This window comes from Crinia signifera, chromosome 4 (assembly GCF_055691185.1).
Source record: "Crinia signifera chromosome 4, ASM5569118v1, whole genome shotgun sequence".
Taxonomy (NCBI): domain Eukaryota; kingdom Metazoa; phylum Chordata; class Amphibia; order Anura; family Myobatrachidae; genus Crinia; species Crinia signifera.
Window position 1 is genome coordinate 336,011,746 of NC_139220.1, and position 21,013 is coordinate 336,032,758.

General features: G+C 50.7%; 1 protein-coding gene and 2 pseudogenes across 1 annotated transcript; 2 read left to right on the plus strand and 1 right to left on the minus strand.

The window, feature by feature from the left end:
* Position 1: 1 nt before the first annotated feature.
* On the plus strand, positions 2 to 9,655 carry SRRT (serrate, RNA effector molecule). The gene is made up of 20 exons (XM_083185807.1): positions 2 to 124; positions 706 to 846; positions 1,181 to 1,309; positions 1,381 to 1,527; positions 1,610 to 1,798; positions 2,741 to 2,910; positions 3,002 to 3,168; positions 3,351 to 3,464; positions 4,667 to 4,784; positions 4,891 to 5,036; positions 5,127 to 5,188; positions 5,272 to 5,350; positions 5,439 to 5,615; positions 5,704 to 5,880; positions 5,963 to 6,116; positions 7,889 to 8,082; positions 8,791 to 8,953; positions 9,039 to 9,128; positions 9,210 to 9,306; positions 9,403 to 9,655. Exons 2-20 carry the CDS (start codon positions 728 to 730, stop codon positions 9,476 to 9,478), a joined length of 2,568 nt encoding a protein of 855 aa, XP_083041933.1. The 5' UTR covers positions 2 to 124; positions 706 to 727; the 3' UTR covers positions 9,479 to 9,655.
* A 3,122-nt stretch (positions 9,656 to 12,777) lies between these two features.
* On the minus strand, positions 12,778 to 12,896 carry LOC146076204 (5S ribosomal RNA; annotated as a pseudogene).
* A 283-nt stretch (positions 12,897 to 13,179) lies between these two features.
* LOC146076183 (5S ribosomal RNA) lies at positions 13,180 to 13,298 on the plus strand (annotated as a pseudogene).
* Positions 13,299 to 21,013: the final 7,715 nt, after the last annotated feature.

A 21,013-nucleotide genomic window follows, 5' to 3' on the forward strand; every position in this document is an offset into this window, starting at 1 on the left:
GTACCGCCCATACTTGCAACGAGTTTCCGGCGGGGACGGGAAGTGACGTGATCATTCAGCTTCCCGCCTCCATCTTTGTTTCTAAGGTTGCGGGAGTAGCTCTCAGCGAGGAGAGGAGACACCGGTAAGGTCCCGTGCGGGGAGACGGGGGAGTCAGCAGCTAGTGATCCCGCCCCGGGTATATGTCAGGGGGAGGCCAGTGAGGGATGCATGGGGTGGGCTAGTGAGGGAGTGTAAGTGAGGCATGGGGTGAGGGAGTGTGAGTGACCGGTAAGTGAGGCATGGGGTGAGGGAGTGTGAGTGACCGGTAAGTGAGGCATGGGGTGAGGGAGTGTGAGTGACCGGTAAGTGAGGCATGGGGTGAGGGAGTGTGAGTGACCGGTAAGTGAGGCATGGGGTGAGGGAGTGTGAGTGACCGGTAAGTGAGGCATGGGGTGAGGGAGTGTGAGTGACCGGTAAGTGAGGCATGGGGTGAGGGAGTGTGAGTGACCGGTAAGTGAGGCATGGGGTGAGGGAGTGTGAGTGACCGGTAAGTGAGTCATGGGGTGAGGGTGTGTGAGTGACCGGTAAGTGAGGCATGGGGTGAGGGAGCGTGAGTCAGGCATGGGGCCAGTACATTGCTGCTCAGGGTTTCCCCTTGTTGTATACATGATATTCATTATCCTGCATATAATATATATATATATTTTCTCCCCTCCCTCCCAGCGCCACAGAGTCCTCGCACAAGATGGCTGACAGTGATGACGAGTATGACCGCAGACAGCGGGACAAGTTCCGCAGGGAGCGCAGCGACTGCGACCGTTCCAGGGAGCGAGAGGATCGCCGGAGAGACGACTGGAATGACAGGTGAGGCGGCTGCACTGTGTGGGTATATCTGGGCCCACCACCTTTCCAGGTGTAAAGGTCCATACACACTGAGCTATTCCCCCCCCCCCCCCCCCCCCCCCCGTTCCTGCTGCCCCGTGTGGGACTTTAATATCTTTAAAAGGTCTCCGTACTATGTCATTATAGAGCACTTTAAAGAGTGCAGATCAGTCATTTGCATCAGCTGAGATCGAACAATCTTTATTCCCTACAATATGGGCACATGCTGATCTATGTGACCCTCCACCATGCAGGCAGCACTGTCACTGAGGTCATTGGTTTCAGGATTACTGCTCACCCTGACTGTTCCTTTCAGAGACTGGGATCGTGGCCGGGAGCGGAGGAGCCGTGGAGAGTACAGAGACTATGACAGAAGCAGGAGAGAGAGGTTTTCTCCGCCCCGCCATGAGCTGAGCCCTCCGCAGAAGCGCATGAGGAGAGACTGGTAAGTGTTGTCATTGTTAGTCGGTAAGGTGCAGTGAGCGGTCACTGAAGGTGGGTGTCTTCTGCGTTCAGGGATGATCACAGCTCCGATCCGTACCACAGTGGATACGACATGCAATACTCCAGTTCTTCAGGAGGTCCCACATACGGTCCACCCCAGCCATGGGCTCATCCTGAGATGCACGTGATGCAGCACCATGGGATCCCCATCCAGGCAAGGTAAGAGGTAACTGAGTATTAATGCTCTAGTCCTCACACAGTCCTACAATCTGAGCTGTCACTGCCTTGCTCCTCTCCTAAGGTTGGGGAACCTTCATGAAGTGGACATGGGTACTCCGACACCTGTGATGAAAACCTTCAAGGAGTTCCTGCTGTCTCTGGAGGACTCTGTTGATGAGACGGAGGCTGTGCGACACTACAACGAGTATAAGATGGAGTTCAGACGACAGCAGATGCAGGATTTCTTCCTGGCGCACAAAGACGAGGAGTGGTACGCTCACCCCATCCCCCCCCTATCCTCCATGCTGAGACCTTCCTCAATCCTCTGACTGTCCATGTCCTCACCACTTACTGGTCTTTCCTCACCCAGTACCCCCTCTCTATACTCTCCTCTGGCTTCTCCCCCCCCCCTGTTGTCTGTCCACTGCTGTTTATCTGCATAGATTTTATTTATTATGTAATGATTTCTCCCTTTTTTTAAACTAAAATGCAATTTTCTCCTTCTCTGAAGACGTTCAAGGTGCAGAAATCCTCCTCCTGGCGCCAGTTTTTTTTTTTTCTTTGCCGTTTTTTTTTTCTTCTTCGCGTTTTTTTCGGAAGTAGACAGTGAGGTTTTTTTGTTTTCATTAGTGTTTAAATGTCCAGGGACTAGCTAGTTAGGGTCGCTCTGGGAGAGATCAAGGCTGATTGTAAAAAAAAAAAACAAAAAAAAAAACCTCCCCACATATACAAAAAAACTATAAAATCCAGAGGATATTGGTGAAAATATAAATGTTTTGTAACGAACTGCTGCCCGGTGCGGACCAGGTAACACTTGGGTTGGCTGTGGGGCTTTTATTGAATCAGCAGGTGTGCGGTGGGAGACTGGTAGGGGTGGTGGGTTTGGGGGACATAGGTTGGATGAGACTTAAATGGAGAGACGGGGGTTACATATCTATGTGTTGGGGGGGGGGGGGGGGGGAGTGAAGCCGCAGTGTTTATATATAAAAGGCTGTTTATTAGAGATCCATCATATATCTGATAGACGGAATGGATGTATATAGCATTGTCTGTGTATAGGCCTGTAGCAGAGTGGGGGGTATAATGATTATTTGTAAGGGTTTAAGGCTGTTTGTTCGTTATGGATGCATTTTCTCCTAAAACATCCTCACTCTCCTTTCTCCCATTGCCACCTCTCCCCCATTCCTTCCTCTGCATCGCTGCTTTTACCTAGGTTCCGATCCAAGTATCACCCAGATGAGGTGGGCCGCCATAAGCAGGAGTCCCAGGCTGCCTTACGCAACCGCCTCAACGCTCTCCTATTCCTAATGGACAATGGGTGGTTGAATGAAATCCAGCTGGATAGCGACAAGGCACCTTCTATCATCAAAGTGCTGGACGCAGGTAACTGGAACCCGCCATGTCCTCTGCAGCTGACTTTGCTGGCTCTCGTGGTCCTGCCTCTGCTGACCAATTCTTGCCGGTTTGCTTACAGCTGTGATCAAGATGGAAGGTGGGACCGACATTGACCTGAAGATTCTCGATGAGGAGGAAGAGCAGGCAAAACGGGAGGCTGCCAAGAAAGAGGCCGCTAAGAAGGAGGAAGCTCGAAGCTCCGAGGGGCAGACTAAGCCGACTGAAGAGAAGGAGGTAGTCGCTAAGGTAAGGGTTGTGGAGTCGTGGGAATTAGGAGGTTCGCATTAACATTCACTGTAATATTTTGTATAGAGGATGGGTTTGATTGCTCAGTGGTTCAGCTATTGGTGATTACCATTGGCGGCTATAATAGATGGTCAGTGTGATGGGCTTTCTGTCAGTGGTTATTCTTGCTCTGATAATACTAGGCTGAAACTGACAAAGAAGCTGAAGAGGGAGAAAAACCACCAAAACCCCAAAAAGCCGAAGAAGAAGAAGAGCGTAAAGTAGAAAAGGAGGAGCCTGAACGTGAAACCAGAAAGGTATAAAGACGGTGTCCTTCAAGTAGTTTCAGCTAGGGGGTCTGGGAAATGTGACAGTTGGTAATGACTGCACCTGTGCCCCAGCTAGGGGGTCTGGGAAATGTGACAGTTGGTAATGACTGCACCTGTGCCCCAGCTAGGGGGTCTGGGAAATGTGACAGTTGGTAATGACTGCACCTGTGCCCCAGCTAGGGGGTCTGGGAAATGTGACCGTTAGCAGGTGCTCAGGTGCAGTCATTACTAGGGGGTCTGGTAATGTGACAGTGATGACTGCACCTGTGCACCAGCTAGGGGGTCTGGGAAATGTGACCGTTAGCAGGTGCAGTCATTACTAGGGGGTCTGGTAATGTGACAGTGATGACTGCACCTGTGCACCAGCTAGGGGGTCTGGGAAATGTGACCGTTAGCAGGTGCAGTCATTACTAGGGGGTCTGGTAATGTGACAGTAATGACTGCACCTGTGCACCAGCTAGGGGGTCTGGTAATGTGACAGTAATGACTGCACCTGTGCACCAGCTAGGGGGTCTGGTAATGTGACAGTGATGACTGCACCTGTGCACCAGCTAGGTGGTCTGGGAAATGTGACCGTTAGCAGGTGCAGTCATTACTAGGGGGTCTGGTAATGTGACAGTGATGACTGCACCTGTGCACCAGCTGGGGGGTCTGGGATCTTGAGCACTGGAGTCGGGCAAGCCTCTGTCATACATTCCTGGCCGTCAGTCTTGTAGAACAAGGGAATGGCTTTAGGGCCCAATTCAGGCCAGATCGCAAGACAAATATTTGTTCACAAAACCGTGCTGCACTGCAGGTGGGGCAGATGTAACAGGTGCAGAGTTAGATGTGGGTGAGTTATTGTGTTTCTGTGCAGGGTAAATACTGGCTGCTTTATTCTTACACTGCAATTTAGATTTCAGTTTGAACAGACCCCACCCAAATCTAACTCTCTGCACATGTTACATCTGCCCCACCTGCAGTGCAGCATAGTACATTTGGTAGAGCAGGTCTACATTGGGGAAGTGAGAGCTAAATCCCTCCTGATCTTCTGTCTGGTTATGAAGCCGTCCCCCTGCCCAATCTCCCCCTCTTTACTTTCTATTCATTGTGGCTGAATGCAGGAGGGGGAGACCCCGCAGGCTGACTGTGATCATGGCGCTGCACCGAGGTGCCCTAACCCACATCCCTCTGTCCATTTACCTTCTCAGTCAAGTAAGAGAAAAAGGAAGCGGAGCGGAGACAGCGACGACTGCAGCGACTCAGAGTCCGGTACGGCGTCTGAGCCCGGTAGCCCCAAACCGGAAAAACCAGGCCAGAACGGGCAAGGTGAGCTGGGCCTACAGGATGGGAGCGCCAGCGGCAGAAGTGCGCACGGTGTCCTGGATAATGCGGTGGCGGGATGCTTCTTGGTGACACTTGTTTGTCTCTGCAGAGGGGTCGCCAAAGAAAGAAGAGGAGGCAGAGAAACCGAAGGAGAAACCGAAAGAGGAGATCGTGAAGCCGCGTCCGTTACACAAGACTTGCTCGCTGTACATAACCAGCGTGGCCCCCAACATCTCCAAGGCGGAGATCACAGCGGTAAGACACCCCCCCCCCCCCCCCACCGTTTTATGGGTTCTCTTCCTAATAAGCCATTCGATGTAACAATGTTCTTATCCTGCCCTCTAGCTCTGCAAAAGGTACCCCGGCTTCCTGAGGGTGGCGCTGTCGGACCCCCAGCCTGATAGGAGGTGAGAGGAGTAACATCGGCGGTCAGGGTAATATCGCACATTTTTGGCGCGTTCAGTCATTGTTTTCCTTCTGCGTCTTACAGGTTCCTTCGTAAGGGTTATGTAACGTTCGATCGCGGGGTGAACATCAAAGAGATCTGCTGGAACCTGCAGAATATCCGGGTACAGTCTGCGCTTTCGTATTTCTGCCTGTTGTACCCCCGTTTCTGTCTTCCTCCATCGCCCATTTCTCATGCCGGTCTTCTTTCAGCTACGGGAATGCGAGCTGAGCCCTGTGGTGAACAGAGAGCTGTCATGGCGCATCCGGCATGTCAACGGCATAACCCAGCACCGGCCTGTTCTACGCAATGACATCAAGCTGGCGGCTCGGCTCATCCACGCCCTGGACGAGAGGGGGCAGCTCTGGAAAGAGTCACAAGACGGGCAGGTAACGGAGGGGGCTGGTGGGGGGTGAAGTTGAGATCGGAGGCACCGCCTTACATCCCCGTGGTGGTAATCCCTTGTCGCTCTCTCAGGAGGAGGTTTCCGCACAGAACCCCATCTTGAAAAATATCACGGATTACCTCATTGATGAGGTCAGCGCTGAGGAGGAAGACCTGCTCTCGGGCGCCGGGCGGGGCGCCGGAACCGAACCAGAGAAAGAGGGGAACCCGACTGAGGTCAGCGTGGAGAGAGATGACAAGCTCATAAAGGTGACCGTGTGTGATGTCAGATTACCGTATCGCAGCGACCGCGTGGCGACACCGTGTTATAACTACTGTCTCTGCATTGCAGGTCCTGGACAAGCTTCTCCTATACCTGCGTATTGTGCACTCAGTGGACTATTATGTGACCTGTGACTACCCGAGTGAAGACGAGATGCCGACGCGCTGTGGGATTATGCACGTACGGGGGCCCATCCCGCCGAACCGAGTGTCGCACAGAGAAGGTGATTATCATATTTATTATTTATTAACAGTTTCTTATATAGCGCACACATATTCCGCAGCGCTTTACAGAGCATAGTTATGAGCAAAAACACATAACAAATTACAGTACAAGACAGTTTAGGACAAGTACATGGTTAATATGGATAGTTGCATCAGGGGACAGGAGACTGAAGCAATTATCAGGGTGGCAGAGGTTTATATAGTCTAAGAAAGGCACATGAGGAGAGAGGGCCCTGCCCGTGAGAGCTTACATTCTAAAGGGGAGGGTTAGACAGACAGGGGTGACACAGAAGGCGAAGAGGTGACCATAAACAGGTTAGGATGAGAGATGGTCGGGTTTGATGCAGGAGGGTGGGAAGAGGTCAGCTTAGTCTTTGATATTTTAAGTCAAAAAAAGTGCTGGGTCATCCAGGAGTAGACAGCAGAGAGACAGTTGGAGATATGAGTGAGGATAGAGGGAGAGAGATCAGGACGGGAGCGGTAGATTTTAGTATTATCAGCATAGAGGTGATAGTGGAAGTTAAGTGAGCAAATAAGCTCACCCAGAGAGGACATGTAGAGATAGAGAAGAAGAGGGCCAAGAATAAAATGGAAGAGCAGGAAAGGTGGAGGCATTAGAGGTACAGATGGGCATCTTCAAAACAGACAGTGCACATGCAAGCAGAAAGAGTAATATTCAAAGTTTTAGGAGTTGCACTTATGTTGATTGTAGTTTCCTTCAGTTTCTGTCCAGTGTAAGTCCAGGCTAAGTCTAGACGACAGTGTGCGGTTGTATATTCCTACTTAGAATCTTCCTACTTTTGAATTCTGACTAAATTTCTAAAGCCAGATTTCTATAGCCAGCCAAGGCTTAGGGCCCCATTTATCATTGATCGCATTTACAATGCGATCTGGGGGGAATATTACATTCAAAAGACTGGGCGGGCAGGGCGGTCGCTGATAGGCTGAGCTCTCGGCCAATCAGCGGCCGCCCAGTCTTTTGAATAGGATGTTTCCTATTCTCCCACTCGCCGCTGCCCGGACTCTGTTATGCGCCGTGCTCCCCGCCTGCTGCTACCTAGTCTCCAGTCCACCCGCTAGCTCACTACCCCTCCTGTAGCTGGACCGGACCCCGCTCCCCGCCACCTGACAATCCCCTCTGCATCACACATGGACCGGACCCTGCTCTCCGGTCCTCACTCCCCCAGACCAACTCAATGCCGGCTGCACATAAGATTTATCTTATGTGCAGACCGTCCGACATCCAGATCTGATCCGATGCGCACGGGACCGCACATCGGATCAGATTGGATGTCATACCTTACGTGATTTGGGCAATTTCACTGGATTTATCAGCCCGATCCTCCAGAATCGGGTGAAATCGGGCCCAAATCGCGTATTGTATGGGGGCCCTTACAGACCATGTCCAAGTCACGATCTAATTTTAAAAATAAATTTTGTACATTTACCTAGACAATGCAGTATACTAATCACAGTGATGCTAGTTCAAATATGACTGTTGCATGAATGATATTTTACCTGCAATGAGAAGAGAATAAGACGGGAGTTACGTCACAGCAAGTCCAGGCTAAGTCTAGGCTGACAGTATGCGGTTGTATATTCCTACTTAGAATCTTCCTACTTTTGAATTCTGACTAAATTTATAAAGCCAGATTTCTATAGCCAGCCAAGGCTTAGTCAGCCTCCTATACTCTAATATGCGATTCCGTGTGGCGCGCTCGCCCTCTTCCCACAATGCTGCGGGGTAGTTAACCATTTCTTCTCCCGGCAGTTGCGGATTGGCAGAAGACCTTCGAGGAGAAGCTCGCCCCTCTCTTCGCTGTGCGGGAAACCCTGTCGGAGGAGGAATCGGTAAAGGTTGGCAAAAAGGACCCAGAACAGGAAGTGGAGAAGTTTGTGACGGCCAACACTCAGGAGCTGGGCAAGGAGAAGTGGCTGTGTCCGCTGAGTGGCAAAAAGTTCAAGGTCCGTGTGGTGGACAGGTGCCATGGGGTTGGGCATAATCTGAACCAATGTAACGTTATCCCATTAACTTTTTGAGTTCACATCAGTCGTACTTGGTGGGCAGTTATGGCCCCCCGCACTGCATTCTGGCGTAATATGCCACCGCCCATCATTGCAGGCGGTCCAGAAAGCCAGAGGAGATCGCTTCTAAGTTTGTAAAGAACAGTTCTCCTAATCTATAGCAGGGGCACGCAGCAGGGCAGCCCTGTCGCATGTGATCTGACCTTGCCTCTGGTCGCGTGGCATGTGATCTGACCTTGCCTCTGGTCGCGTGGCATGTGATCTGACCTTGCCTCTGGTCGGGTGACATGACTTAGCCAGGAGAGTGGTAGAGTATTATGGGTGATGCAGCAATAAAGTATATTAATGACATTTGTTCTCTATCTTCTGAGTGCAATGGGTTTTGAACCTGTTCAATTCCTCCTATAAAGCGAGGGGCAGCGGCTGTGCCTGTAGGGGGCAGCAGAGACCTCTCTAACCCTGTATCAGACTAGGACAGGGTTTCCGTCGGCTGGGTACAGGAAGCCACCTACACGTAACACGACTCATTGTAACGTTCTGTGATTGAGGCCACAGGTCCCTCGGATTTTGTATAGGAGAGGGAGGGGGGTCAGTCTGACATGTTCGATGTTCTACAAACGTCATCGCTCCCCTTCTCTCCCTCCGTAGGGCCCAGAGTTTGTCCGGAAACACATATTCAACAAGCACGCAGAGAAGATCGAGGAGGTGAAAAAGGAGGTCGTGTTCTTCAATAACTTCCTGCAGGACAGTAAACGGCCGGCGCTTCCCGAGGTCAAACCCATCCAGCCCCAGGTCGCTGCCGCAGCGCAAGGTACGTTCTCTCCTGTCACCGCCGGAACCGTCGCTCCCCTCGGTCATGTGGTCACCGTGCCTCTAATCCCCTCTCTATTTTCCAGGCTTGGCCCCTGGGCTACTATACGCTCACCAGGGCCCCCAGGCTCTCTTGCAGTACGGCCAGCCGCGCCCATCTGTGTTGGGCTACGGAGGTGTGTATGAGGTTCTGTATTCAGGTTGACGCTGCTGGTACTTGTTGTTCATCATGTAAGTCTGTATGGTTTCCTCCCCAGGAGCCCCTCAGTTCCCCCCCAATCCTTATGGTGCTGGAAGAGGCTATGATGCATTTAGAGGCCAAGTGGGTGTGTATCCAGGGAAGCCTCGCAACAGGTGAGATGTGTGCGCCTTATGTTCTAGACCCCCCCCCCCCCCCCCCCATGACCCAATATCCCCTCCATATCCGCTGAATGCTCCTGTCTTCACCAGGATGATCCGAGGAGACCCCCGCTCCATTATTGAGTACAGAGACCTGGATGCACCGGATGATGTGGATTTCTTTTAATGCCTCCGTTTATTTTATCAGCTCCCCCCCCATTATTGCACTTGTCATCTACCAGGTCAGATATTGCCCCCTCCCCCCTCACCCTGCAGGACGTCTCCCTCTTTTTTTAAATTAATTTTTCAGGACCGGACATAGCTGTATGTGACATTGTTTTGTTCAATAAACAGATTCCCTGAACACGGCTGAGTCCTGTCCTGTGTGATAATGGGAGGGCTGTGACTACTGGGCGTGGCTGGGATGGGGCTGGGCTATGTAGAGGGGGCGTGTCTGGGACGGGGCTGGCCGATGTACAGGGGGCCTGGCTGGCTGGCCGATGTACAGGGGGCCTGGCTGGCCGATGTACAGGGGGCCTGGCTGGGGTTGGTGATAATCCAGAACTGATTGCAGGTGTTGGCTCTCTGTGTCTGTCACCCACTGTGCATGATGTGGCTATAGTGAATGCGTGGGGGTGTATGGTGTGGTCATGGCCGCCTACATACACCCCTCCGCACTTTGCAGGACATCTGCTTGGTCTCCTTCCTCTCTGGCTGGAGCTTATCGCCCATCTGACAATCTTCCAGGGTTGTGTGGTTTATTTGGGTGTGATACAGGCAGTGCCACATAGGAGACGGCTTCATACAATGACGGAGTGGGGTATAGGGGCGAACACCTCACACTGGGTGCGGGGAACAGTCACACTGGGTCCCAGTACGAAGCTGTTACCTCCTGGGTTCTGTGCTGGGACCAGTTCTCTGTAACATATTTATTAATGGTCTTGGGCTGGTGAGTAATGTGTCAGGTTGTGCAGATGATGCCAGACTGTAAGGAGGTCGCCACCATTCAGGGGGACTTGACCAAACTGGAGATTTGGGCTGATTAATGGAAAAGGAAATTCAATGTAGACAAATGTGAGGTCCTGTCATACGTATAAAGTACGTGGGGTACATTTAGGCCAATCACCGGGGGAGAAGGACTTAGGGGTACACAGACCATACACTAAGCTGTTGTACTCACTGTGGGGATTCTGCATAGAGGCGAGGGATGACCGTGATATTACCCCTGTATTAGTGAGGCCCACCTGGGATTCGGGGTCAAGTTCTGGGCACTGCGCTGTAATGGAGAGGGTCCAGGGACGGGCGACCAAACAGTCAGCCAGCCAGGCTAGGAAAGTTTATATTAGGGGAAATAATGTGCATAAGAGGGGACCTGCTTAATAACTATAAATACATCAAGGGACAAATACAGAGAACTAAAAAAAAAACAGACATAAGTTTGGCGCTAGTAGTAGTAATAATAATAAAATAAAAAAATGTACAGTATGTAGGAATTGATATCATCTTCGGGTTTCATGGTCCCCTCAGGGGACGTCGGGGTTGTAGGCGGACCCAGAGGACCGTGGCACCAATCAGAGAAGCTCTTAAGTTTCCCAGGATGTCTGGTCCCTCTCCCCTATGACCCCGCCTCCAAGCTCAGCTCCTCAGTTTTTGTTGGTGCCGGCAGGAAGCTTCACCCTGCCGGCGCCCCCCCACAAGAGGGGTACTCAGCGGAGAAGGAGCCTGGCACCTAGCACGGCCAGACGCCAACACTGACAGGGTGGTCGGGCACACAGGGACATGTAAGGCTCTCTGAGCACAATCTGCTGTTACGCTGCGCACTGGGGGGAGACAGGCCGCAGCAGCTGGGGTGGACACTGCTGCTTGCGACAAGGACCCCACTAGACCACCGGGGCCAGATCTCTAGGGATCGGGGCTCACTAGTGCTGGTGGAGGAAGGCCAGCACAGGGGAGGCAGCGTCTAGCCTGCAGTACCTCCCCCAGCTTTGGGCACCAGTTTTCAGCCATCTTCAGACAGCTCCAAGTCTCCCCTGTAAAACTGTCCACAAGTGACGCGCTGTTACAGGGATCCATATGACACTTGCTCCATAGGGCATAGTGGTTAGAGGGGGTGCACTGGCATATATCTGCCGCAGCTGTAATATACCATAGCGCTGTATGTGACTGACTGGTGCCGGTCTGCTGTACTATACCGTAGCGCTGTATGTGACTGGTGCCGGTCTGCTGTAATATACCGTAGCGCTGTATGTGACTGGTGCCGGTCTGCTGTAATATACCGTAGCGCTGTATGTGACTGGTGACTGGTGCCGGTCCATTCTGAACCTAAAAGCACTTAACAGGTTTGTCAAAGTGCCGCATGGAACACTGAGAACAATAGTTCTGGCATTAGAACCGGGAGACTACATGGTCTCACTAGATATACGGGATACATAGCTACTCGTACCCATTCTTCCCTCACATCAGAGGTTTCTCCGGGTTTGCCATCAGGTCCCATCACTTTCAATGTCAGGCCCTCCCATTTGGAGTGGCCACAGCAGCACAGCACGGGTGTTCTCCAAAGTCATGGCGGCCTGTCTCCATCAACAGGACATCAGAATCTCCCCGTATCTGGATGAGTTGCTCCTGGTCGCCAATTCTCCAGTAGTCTTATACTTGCAGACAACAATCGCGGTTCTCCATCGGCACGGTTGGCTCCTCAATTGGGACAAATCCTCCCTAACACCGTGACAGCGAATGCTCCACCTGGGAGCTTCTCTGGACTTCTTTTGGGGTTGCGTTGGATTGGCGCTGGTATAGGCAGTAAGTAGTTACCAACATACACACCGTTGCTCTGTCACACAATTTATCGGCATAGGTCTGTGGTTGGTGGTGCTCCCAAAATGGAGTTCAAAAGTTGAACTGGAAAAAGAAGTCTGGAGACGACTCAAAGGGAACCCGACAAGGCTTTTTGGGGCACACTTATAAACGATATGGATATGATATGGTGACTATATATTTAAATATAACTTTTAATGGTTCAACACTTAAAATATAAATCTCACATGGGTGAAGGTATACATCATGGGTCCTCAAACTGTGGCAAGGCATGCTGGGATTTGTAGTTTCACAACATCTGGAGGGCCGCAGTTTGAGGACCCATGGTATACATTATCATGTGAATTCAAAGATTCAATTCTGCCCTCCACCTCAAAGGAATAAATCAAAACCTTCGTTCAGTGGTAGGTTTGTAAGTACAGTACATGCAGCGAAAATTTCTTTATACGTAACTGTTCCTCTGAACATACATGAAAGCTCAATACTGTGACATCCGATTCGTCATCATAGAGGACAATAACAGTTATGGTGGCGCAGGACACACCCCCTTGTTGCAATAGGTTAGTGGTGGGGGACAGCGGAATGAGGATCAAAAAACCAAGTGAGAAGAGGGAGAGAAAAGATAGCGGTCATGCATCACTCCCACAGCGTGCTGGCTTCTGCTGTTATGGTGAGCTACAGCACCGGCTATTCCCGGTTAGTTCCCCAGACAGGTACTAGGTCGGCCCATCACTGTTTAGCTTCTGGGTTCGGATGGTACAAGGCGGATTCAGTGAGGTATGGCTGTAGAGTGATAATGAGAGAGCCCCGCTGATCCGAAGTGAGCTGAAGCGTGCTTCTGCTGTTGGCTACACCGCCTGGAATCCTTCCCTGTTACCATGTAGGCATTGCAAGGAGGTAGATTGTGGTGATGCCAATGAGAGAGTCACTGAAAGATAAAGTTTTTTTTAGATGGAATAGTAAAAAAATCGGTGGATGTAATGTCTGGACCCTGCTTCTGCTGTCACCAATCTTACGATGTATAGGATTGTGGATGAGAGAGAGGGGGCAAGGCAGTCCTCCCTCTCATTATCACTCTACAGCCATACCTCACTGAATCCGCCTGGTACCATCCGAACCCAGAAGCTAAACAGTGATTGGCCGACCTAGTACCTGTCTGGGGAACTAACCGGGAATAGCCGGTGCTGTAGCTCACCATAACAGCAGAAGCCAGCACGCTGTGGGAGTGATGCATGACCGCTATCTTTTCTCTCCCTCTTCTCACTTGGTTTTTTGATCCTCATTCCGCTGTCCCCCACCACTAACCTATTGCAACAAGGGGGTGTGTCCTGAACCACCATACCTGTTGTTTTCCTCTATGATGACGAATCGGATGTCACAGTATTGAGCTTTCATGTATGTTCAGAGGAACAGTTACGTATAAAGAAATTTTCGCTGCATGTACTTACAAACCTACCACTGAACGAAGGTTTTGATTTATTCCTTTGAGGTGGAGGGAAGAATCGAATCTTTGAATTCACATGATAATGTATACCTTCACCCATGTGAGCTCTTCTGGACTCTCAGGTACAGAGATTATCCTTCCGCAGGACATATGTCAAAGGTAGATATGGTGCAAACACTGTTTTTTGTAAATAAAACAAATTGCAATTTATTTGACAAACTCACATGGTAAAAGAATTTCAAAGCATAAAAAAACCATACGGGTGATGGACACAATTGGCATACAGCAGATACAGTTCCCAGCAGTCAGTGAGTTCCTCTTATGGTACAGCTTGTCTTACATTAGGGTAATGCTGCCACCCGGTGGCTGAATGTGAGAACGACATTCCTCTTATGGTACAGTCTGTCTTACATTAGGGTAATGCTGCCACCGGGTGGCTGAATGTGAGAATGACATTCCTCTTATGGTACAGCTTGTCTTACATTAGTGTGATGCTGCCACCCGGTGGCTGAATGTGAGAACGACATTCCTCTTATGGTACAGCTTGTCTTACATTAGGGTGATGCTGCCACCCGGTGGCTGAATGTGAGAATGACATTCCTGTCTTATGGTACAGCCTGTCTTACATTAGGGTAACGCTGCCACCCGGTGGCTGAATGTGAGAATGACATTCCTCTCTTATGGTACAGCTTGTCTTACATTAGGGTAATGCTGCCACCCGGTGGCTGAATGTGAGAATGACATTCCTCTTATGGTACGGCCTGTCTTACATTAGGGTGATGCTGCCACCCAGTGGCTGAATGTGAGAACGACATTCCTCTTATGGTACAGCTTGTCTTACATTAGGGTAATGCTGCCACCCGGTGGCTGAATGTGAGAACGACATTCCTCTTATGGTACGGCTTGTCTTACATTAGGGTAATGCGGCCACCCGGTGGCTGAATGTGAGAACGACATTCCTCTCTTACGGTACAGCTTGTCTTACATTAGGGTAATGCTGCCACCCGGTGGCTGAATGTGAGAACGACATTCCTCTCTTACGGTACAGCTTGTCTTACATTAGGGCAGGCATGTCCAAAGTCAGGCCCGGGGGCCAAATGCGGCCCGTGCTGTCATTTGAAGCTGCCCACAGCCTCCAGCTGGAAGCGGGCATAGCATCAGATGTGGGAAGCACAGCACAGGACACTAAAGGTAGGGACCCTGCAAGCGCAAATTTACCTAGCTGTCTGCTGCAGTGAGGAGGTGTCGGCCGCCACAGTCAGATGTGTTTGGAGTCCTACCCCTGCTGCTGCAATTGTATATCACCCTACTCCACAATCACAGTGACAGCAGTGTTTGGGGAGGGGGGAAGCAAGGGGTTAGCTTGCTCCCGTAACATGCAGAGTGGAGGAGGGCAGCAGTGGGAGCCCAAGCATCTCCTGTCCTTGCAGTGCCTGCTTTGCCTCTCCTTCCTCTGGCTCACACAAGGGGCTGGGAAACCTACAGAAAAGGCAGGGGGCAGAGTGGGGGACATACAGTGACGGAGGGTCAGGCTGTGGGACATACAGTGAATGGAGGCAGTGATGACCATTCAGAGAAGGGGGATCAGGGGCAGGCTGGGGCACATACAGTGAATGGGGGCAGAGTGGGGTACATAGTGAATAGGGGTCATACAGTGAATGGGAGTCATACAGTGAAGGAGGGTCAGGCTTGGGGACATACAATGAATGGATGCACTGATGGACATTAAGAGAAGGGGGCAGGTTGGGGGACAGAGTGAATGGGTGCAGAGTGGGGAACATATAGTGAATGGGGGACATACAGTGAAGGAGGGGCAGGCTGGGGGACAAACAGTGAATGGGGGCAGGCTGGGGGACATAGAGTGAATGGGGGCAGAGTGGGGGACCATTCTGATGTGATTAATGATTCAAAGAATGTCAGGCTGAATGGTCGGCCCCCACACATTTACACTTCACCAAAACTGGCCCTCGTCGCAAAAAGTTTGGACACCCCTGCATTAGGGTAATGCTGCCACCCGGTGGCTGAATGTGAGAACGACATTCCTCTATTATGTAACAGCTTGTCTTACATTAGGGTAATGCTGCCACCCGGTGGCTGAATGTGAGAGTGACATTCCTCTATTATGTAACAGCTTGTCTTACATTAGGGTAATGCTGCCACCCGGTGGCTGAATGTGAGAGTGATATTCCTCTTATGGCACAGCCTGTCTTACATTAGTGTGATGCTGCCATCTGGTGGGTGAATGTGAGAATGACATTCCTCTTATGGTACAGCCTGTCTTACATTAGGGTGATGCTGCCATCTGGTGGGTGAATGTGAGAATGACATTCCTCTTATGGTACAGCATGTCTTACATTAGGTAATGCCACCCAGTGGCTGCATATGAGAATGACATTCCTCTTATGGTACAGCCTGTCTTACATTAGGGTAATGCTGCCACCCGGTGGCTGAATGTGAGAATGACATTCCTCTTATGGAACAGCCTGTATTACATTAGGGTAATGCTGCCTCCCGGTGGCTGAATGTGAGAATGACATTCCTCTGTTTTTATGGTATTGAGGAAAGAAAAAGAAGAAAACTCGCGATGATCATATACCCCGTGCGATCCATATACCTGGATCACACGGTTTCCAATAGAAAATCCGATGCTCTGTTTGTTCTGTATGGATTTCACAAGAAGGGCTGGCCTGCGAGTAAACAAACAATTGCTCGCTGGATCTGTATGGCAATACAGCAAGCCTACCATCAAGCTTTACCAATTCATGCACATTCCACCATGTGTGGTTCCATCATGGGCAGCTCGCCCTGGGGCATCTGCCGAACAATTGTGCAAGGCTGCAACGTGGTCATCTGTTCATACATTCACCAAGTTCTATGCATTTGACACGTTCGCCTCCCTGGATGCTTCCTTTGGTCATCAGGTTCTACTGACACCTCAGGCGGGTACCCTCTCTTCAATACGGCTTTTGGACATCCCCGATGTCCCCTGTGGAAGCCGAGGAAGAAAACGAGAGTTATGGTAGACCGACCTTAGGTTAACTCTTTCTTCGAGGTTCATGGGACCCACAGGGCGCCCTCCTGTACATTGGCCAGAGGTCAGCGGCGTAGCTTTGTTTGGGGCGCCCCCCGCCATTAATAGGGGGGGGGGGGGCGCCGCACGTCCGTCTGTCCGGCCCCCCGTACCCCCTCCCCCCATTGCCGCATGCTTACCTGTTCGTGCATCCCGGCTCCCCTCCTGGCTTCAATATATTCTATGCAGACGGACCACGATAAAATGGCCGCCCCCATACCGCAGACAGTTTCAGAGAACAGTCTGCTTTATGGGGCGGCCATTTTATCGTGGTCCGTCTCCATAGCATTGATTGAAACCAGGAGGGGAGCCGGGACGCGCGGACAGGTAAGCATGGGGGCGGGGGGATTACTATAGCACCGCAGCCCCCCCGGCGCCCCCATATGCACAGCGTGACCGCGGGGGCTGCGGTGCTATAGTTACGCCACTGCGTGAGGTAATCCTGGGTGATGCACAAGACGTGACTACCATGACCTGTTTACATTGTGCTTTGTTCACTCTCTGTAGGTGCATTGCTCTGTCCTTCTCTCCACTCCGCTTCCTGCTATTGGCTGGCTAACAAAAACTGAGGAGCTGAGCTTGGAGGCGGGGTTATAGGGGAGAGGGACCAGGCATTCTGGGAAACTGAAGAGCTTCGCTGATTGGTCCTCTGGATTCGCCTACAACCCCGATGTCCCATGAACCTCAAAGAAAGAGAGTTCGGTACTTGTTTCCTAGCACGGCCACAATCTTTGAGATCGTGTACCTTTAAGTTAAGGTACACGATGCCCACGATGGACCCGATTTCCTTTGAAATCAGGTCCATTTTGCCGGCAAAGGGAAAATCGCGGGCATCGCGTCGGTCGCAACCATTAATATTGGCCCCGACGCGACCGACGCGATGCCCGCGATTTTGCCATAGGCTTCAATGTTAAAATATTTTTTAACATTGAAATCGGGAGCATAGCGTCGGTCTTGTGCCATTATAATGGCACAAGATGAGATGGACTTGATTAAGTCCATCTCACATAGTAAAAAATGTGAAATGGGCCAATATGACCCATTTCACATTATATATGTCCCTGTCGTCACCCCACAATTAACGTGAACCCGAAGCGTGGCGAGCGCAGCGAGCCCACGAGGGGCGGTGGTGCGCGTCCTCCGACCTTTTCATTCCCCTACTATCCACGTCGGCGGGGAGTTGAGAATATAAAGTGTGGCGAGCCACCGAGCCCGAAGCGTGGAGAGTGGACGCGTATACCTGTGAAGTTATACGTGTCCCCTCGCGGGGCTCGCCACGCTTCGGGCTCGCTGCGCTCGCCACACTTTATATTCTCAACTCCCCGCCGACGTGGATAGTAGGGGAATGAAAAGGTCGGAGGACGCGAACCGCCGCCCCTCGCGGGCTCGCTGCGCTCGCCATGCTTCGGGTTGGCGTCAATCGTGGGGTGGGGTTTACGTTGTAAAATTGGGGGGCTAGAGAATATTTTACATTGAATCCAATGTAAAATCGGGTCCCAGGGACCCTATTCACATTTGATTAAATAAAAAAATCGTGTCGTCGCGTCGCATGCGACCGACGCGATTTTTCCGACACGACCACCCCGATGGAAATCGGTGTGGCAGTGCTAGGAAACAAATACCGAGAGTTCTTCTACAGTAGGTCTACCATAACTCTCGTTTTACAGCTGCAGTTGCCTAACGTGTCTGTACATACACGCTCCAGACGTGACTCCAATGTTTCCTCCCTGAGGGGGAATAATTAGGTCTATCTAGAAACAACGGAATCGAGTCTCTGCACTTCTCATAAATAATGTCTGAATCAGTCGTACACCAATTATTCAAATCGCAACAATACAGATTTATTGTTGCCCAAAATGTTTATATAATATCACACATTTCACACTTACACTAAAATATAACAATAAAATTTCAATCCTGGGATTAAAGTTTGGGTCATCCATCTACTTTTTGGCGGCACCCCTGCCTCCCACCCCGCTGCACCATAGGTAAGTTACTGTGTACAGATGTTTGGGGGGGGGGGGCTGGCATCCCTATTCAGCAACATACTGCAATACTGTAACACTGCTGTTGTGTAATGGTTAGCATTACTGGTTCACAGCGCTGAGGTCATGGGTTCTATCCCCACCATGTGTTATATATACGGGGCAGTATGGATGGTGTAATGGTTAGCATTACTGCCTCACAGCGCTGAGGTTATGGGTTCTATCCCCACCATGTGTTATATGTACGGGGCAGTATGGATGGTGTAATGGTTAGTATTACTGCCTCACAGCTCTGAGGTCATGGGTTCTATCCCCACCATGTGTTATATATACGGGGCAGTACGGACGGTGTAATGGTTACATTACTGCCTCACAGCGCTGAGGTCATGGGTTCTATCCCCACCATGTGTTATATATACGGGGCAGTACGGACGGTGTAATGGTTAGCAGGGGCGAATTTAGGGGTCATGCCGCCCCTAGGCACAACATTTTTGCCGCCCCCCCCCCCATATGTATGTATACATGTATGTATGTATGTATACGTGCACCCGCGTGGGTATGTATGTGTGTGTGTATATATATATATATATATATATATATATATATATATATATACATACTGTATACACACACACACACACACCATAATAAAAAAAAAAAATAGTTATGGTACACCCCTAAAGCACACACTTTTTTTAACATGCAGATTTTTTAGCACTTACGTTTAATAGAAGGTATGGAAAGAGTTAAAATGCTCCAGACACAGTGCAGCATGGAGAGAGGAGGGAGGGCTCGTAACCTGAGTGCTGAGTGTAGGGAGACTGACTCGGAGTTCACAGGTCATCAGCCTCAGGTCAGCGTGTGAGCAGGGAAGGAATACTTCCTGCATGCACTCACTGCTCGGAAGGAGGGGGGGACGGGTCATTGTACGGCTGGCAGTGCTGATGCTGCTGCCGAGAGAGGGACAGTTACAGCGGCAGCCGACGGACAGCAGCATCAGCGCTGCTGAGCACAGTGTATAGCTGTGGGGATGCAGAGAGCTCCTGGCAGCTGCCGCCCATAGCAGGTGCCGCCCCTAGGCCCGTGCCTCACGGGCCTAGTGACAAATCCGGCCCTGATGGTTAGCATTACTGGTTCACAGCGCTGAGGTCATGGGTTCTATCCCCACCATGTGTTATATATACGGGGCAGTATGGATGGTGTAATGGTTAGTATTACTGCCTCACAGCTCTGAGGTCATGGGTTCTATCCCCACCATGTGTTATATATACGGGGCAGTACGGATGGTGTAATGGTTATATTACTGCCTCACAGCGCTGAGGTCATGGGTTCTATCCCCACCATGTGTTATATATACGGGGCAGTACGGACGGTGTAATGGTTAGCATTACTGCCTCACAGCACTGAGGTCATGGGTTCTATCCCCACCATGTGTTATATATACGGAGCAGTACGGACGGTGTAATGGTTACATTACTGCCTCACAGCACTGAGGTCATGGGTTCTATCCCCACCATGTGTTACATATACGGGGCAGTACGGACGGTGTAATGGTTAGCATTACTGGTTCACAGCGCTGAGGTCATGGGTTCAATACCCACCATGTGATATATATACGGGGCAGTACGGATGGTGTAATGGTTAGTATTACTGCCTCACAGCACTGAGGTCATGGGTTCTATCCCCACTATGTGTTATATATACAGGGCAGTACGGACGGTGTAATGGTTATCATTACTGCCTCACAGCACTGAGGTCATGGGTTCTATCCCCACCATGTGTTATATATACGGGGCAGTACGGACGATGTAATGGTTATAGCATTACTGCCTCACAGCACTGAGGTCATGGGTTCTATCCCCACCATGTGTTATATATATACGGGGCAGTACGGACGGTGTAATGGTTACATTACTGCCTCACAGCACCATGTGTTATATATACGGGGCAGTACGGATGGTGTAATGGTTACATTACTGCCTCACAGCGCTGAGGTCATGGGTTCTATCCCCACCATGTGTTATATATACGGGGCAGCACGGACGGTGTAATGGTTAGCATTACTGCCTCACAGCACTGAGGTCATGGGTTCTATCCCCACCATGTGTTATATATATACGGGGCAGTACGGACGGTGTAATGGTTACATTACTGCCTCACAGCACCATGTGTTATATATACGGGGCAGTACGGATGGTGTAATGGTTACATTACTGCCTCACAGCGCTGAGGTCATGGGTTCTATCCCCACCATGTGTTATATATACGGGGCAGTATGGATGGTGTAATGGTTATAGCATTACTGCCTCACAGCGCTGAGGTCATGGGTTCTATTCCCACCATGTGTTATATATACGGGGCAGTACGGATGGTGTAATGGTTAGTATTACTGCCTCACAGTGCTGGGGT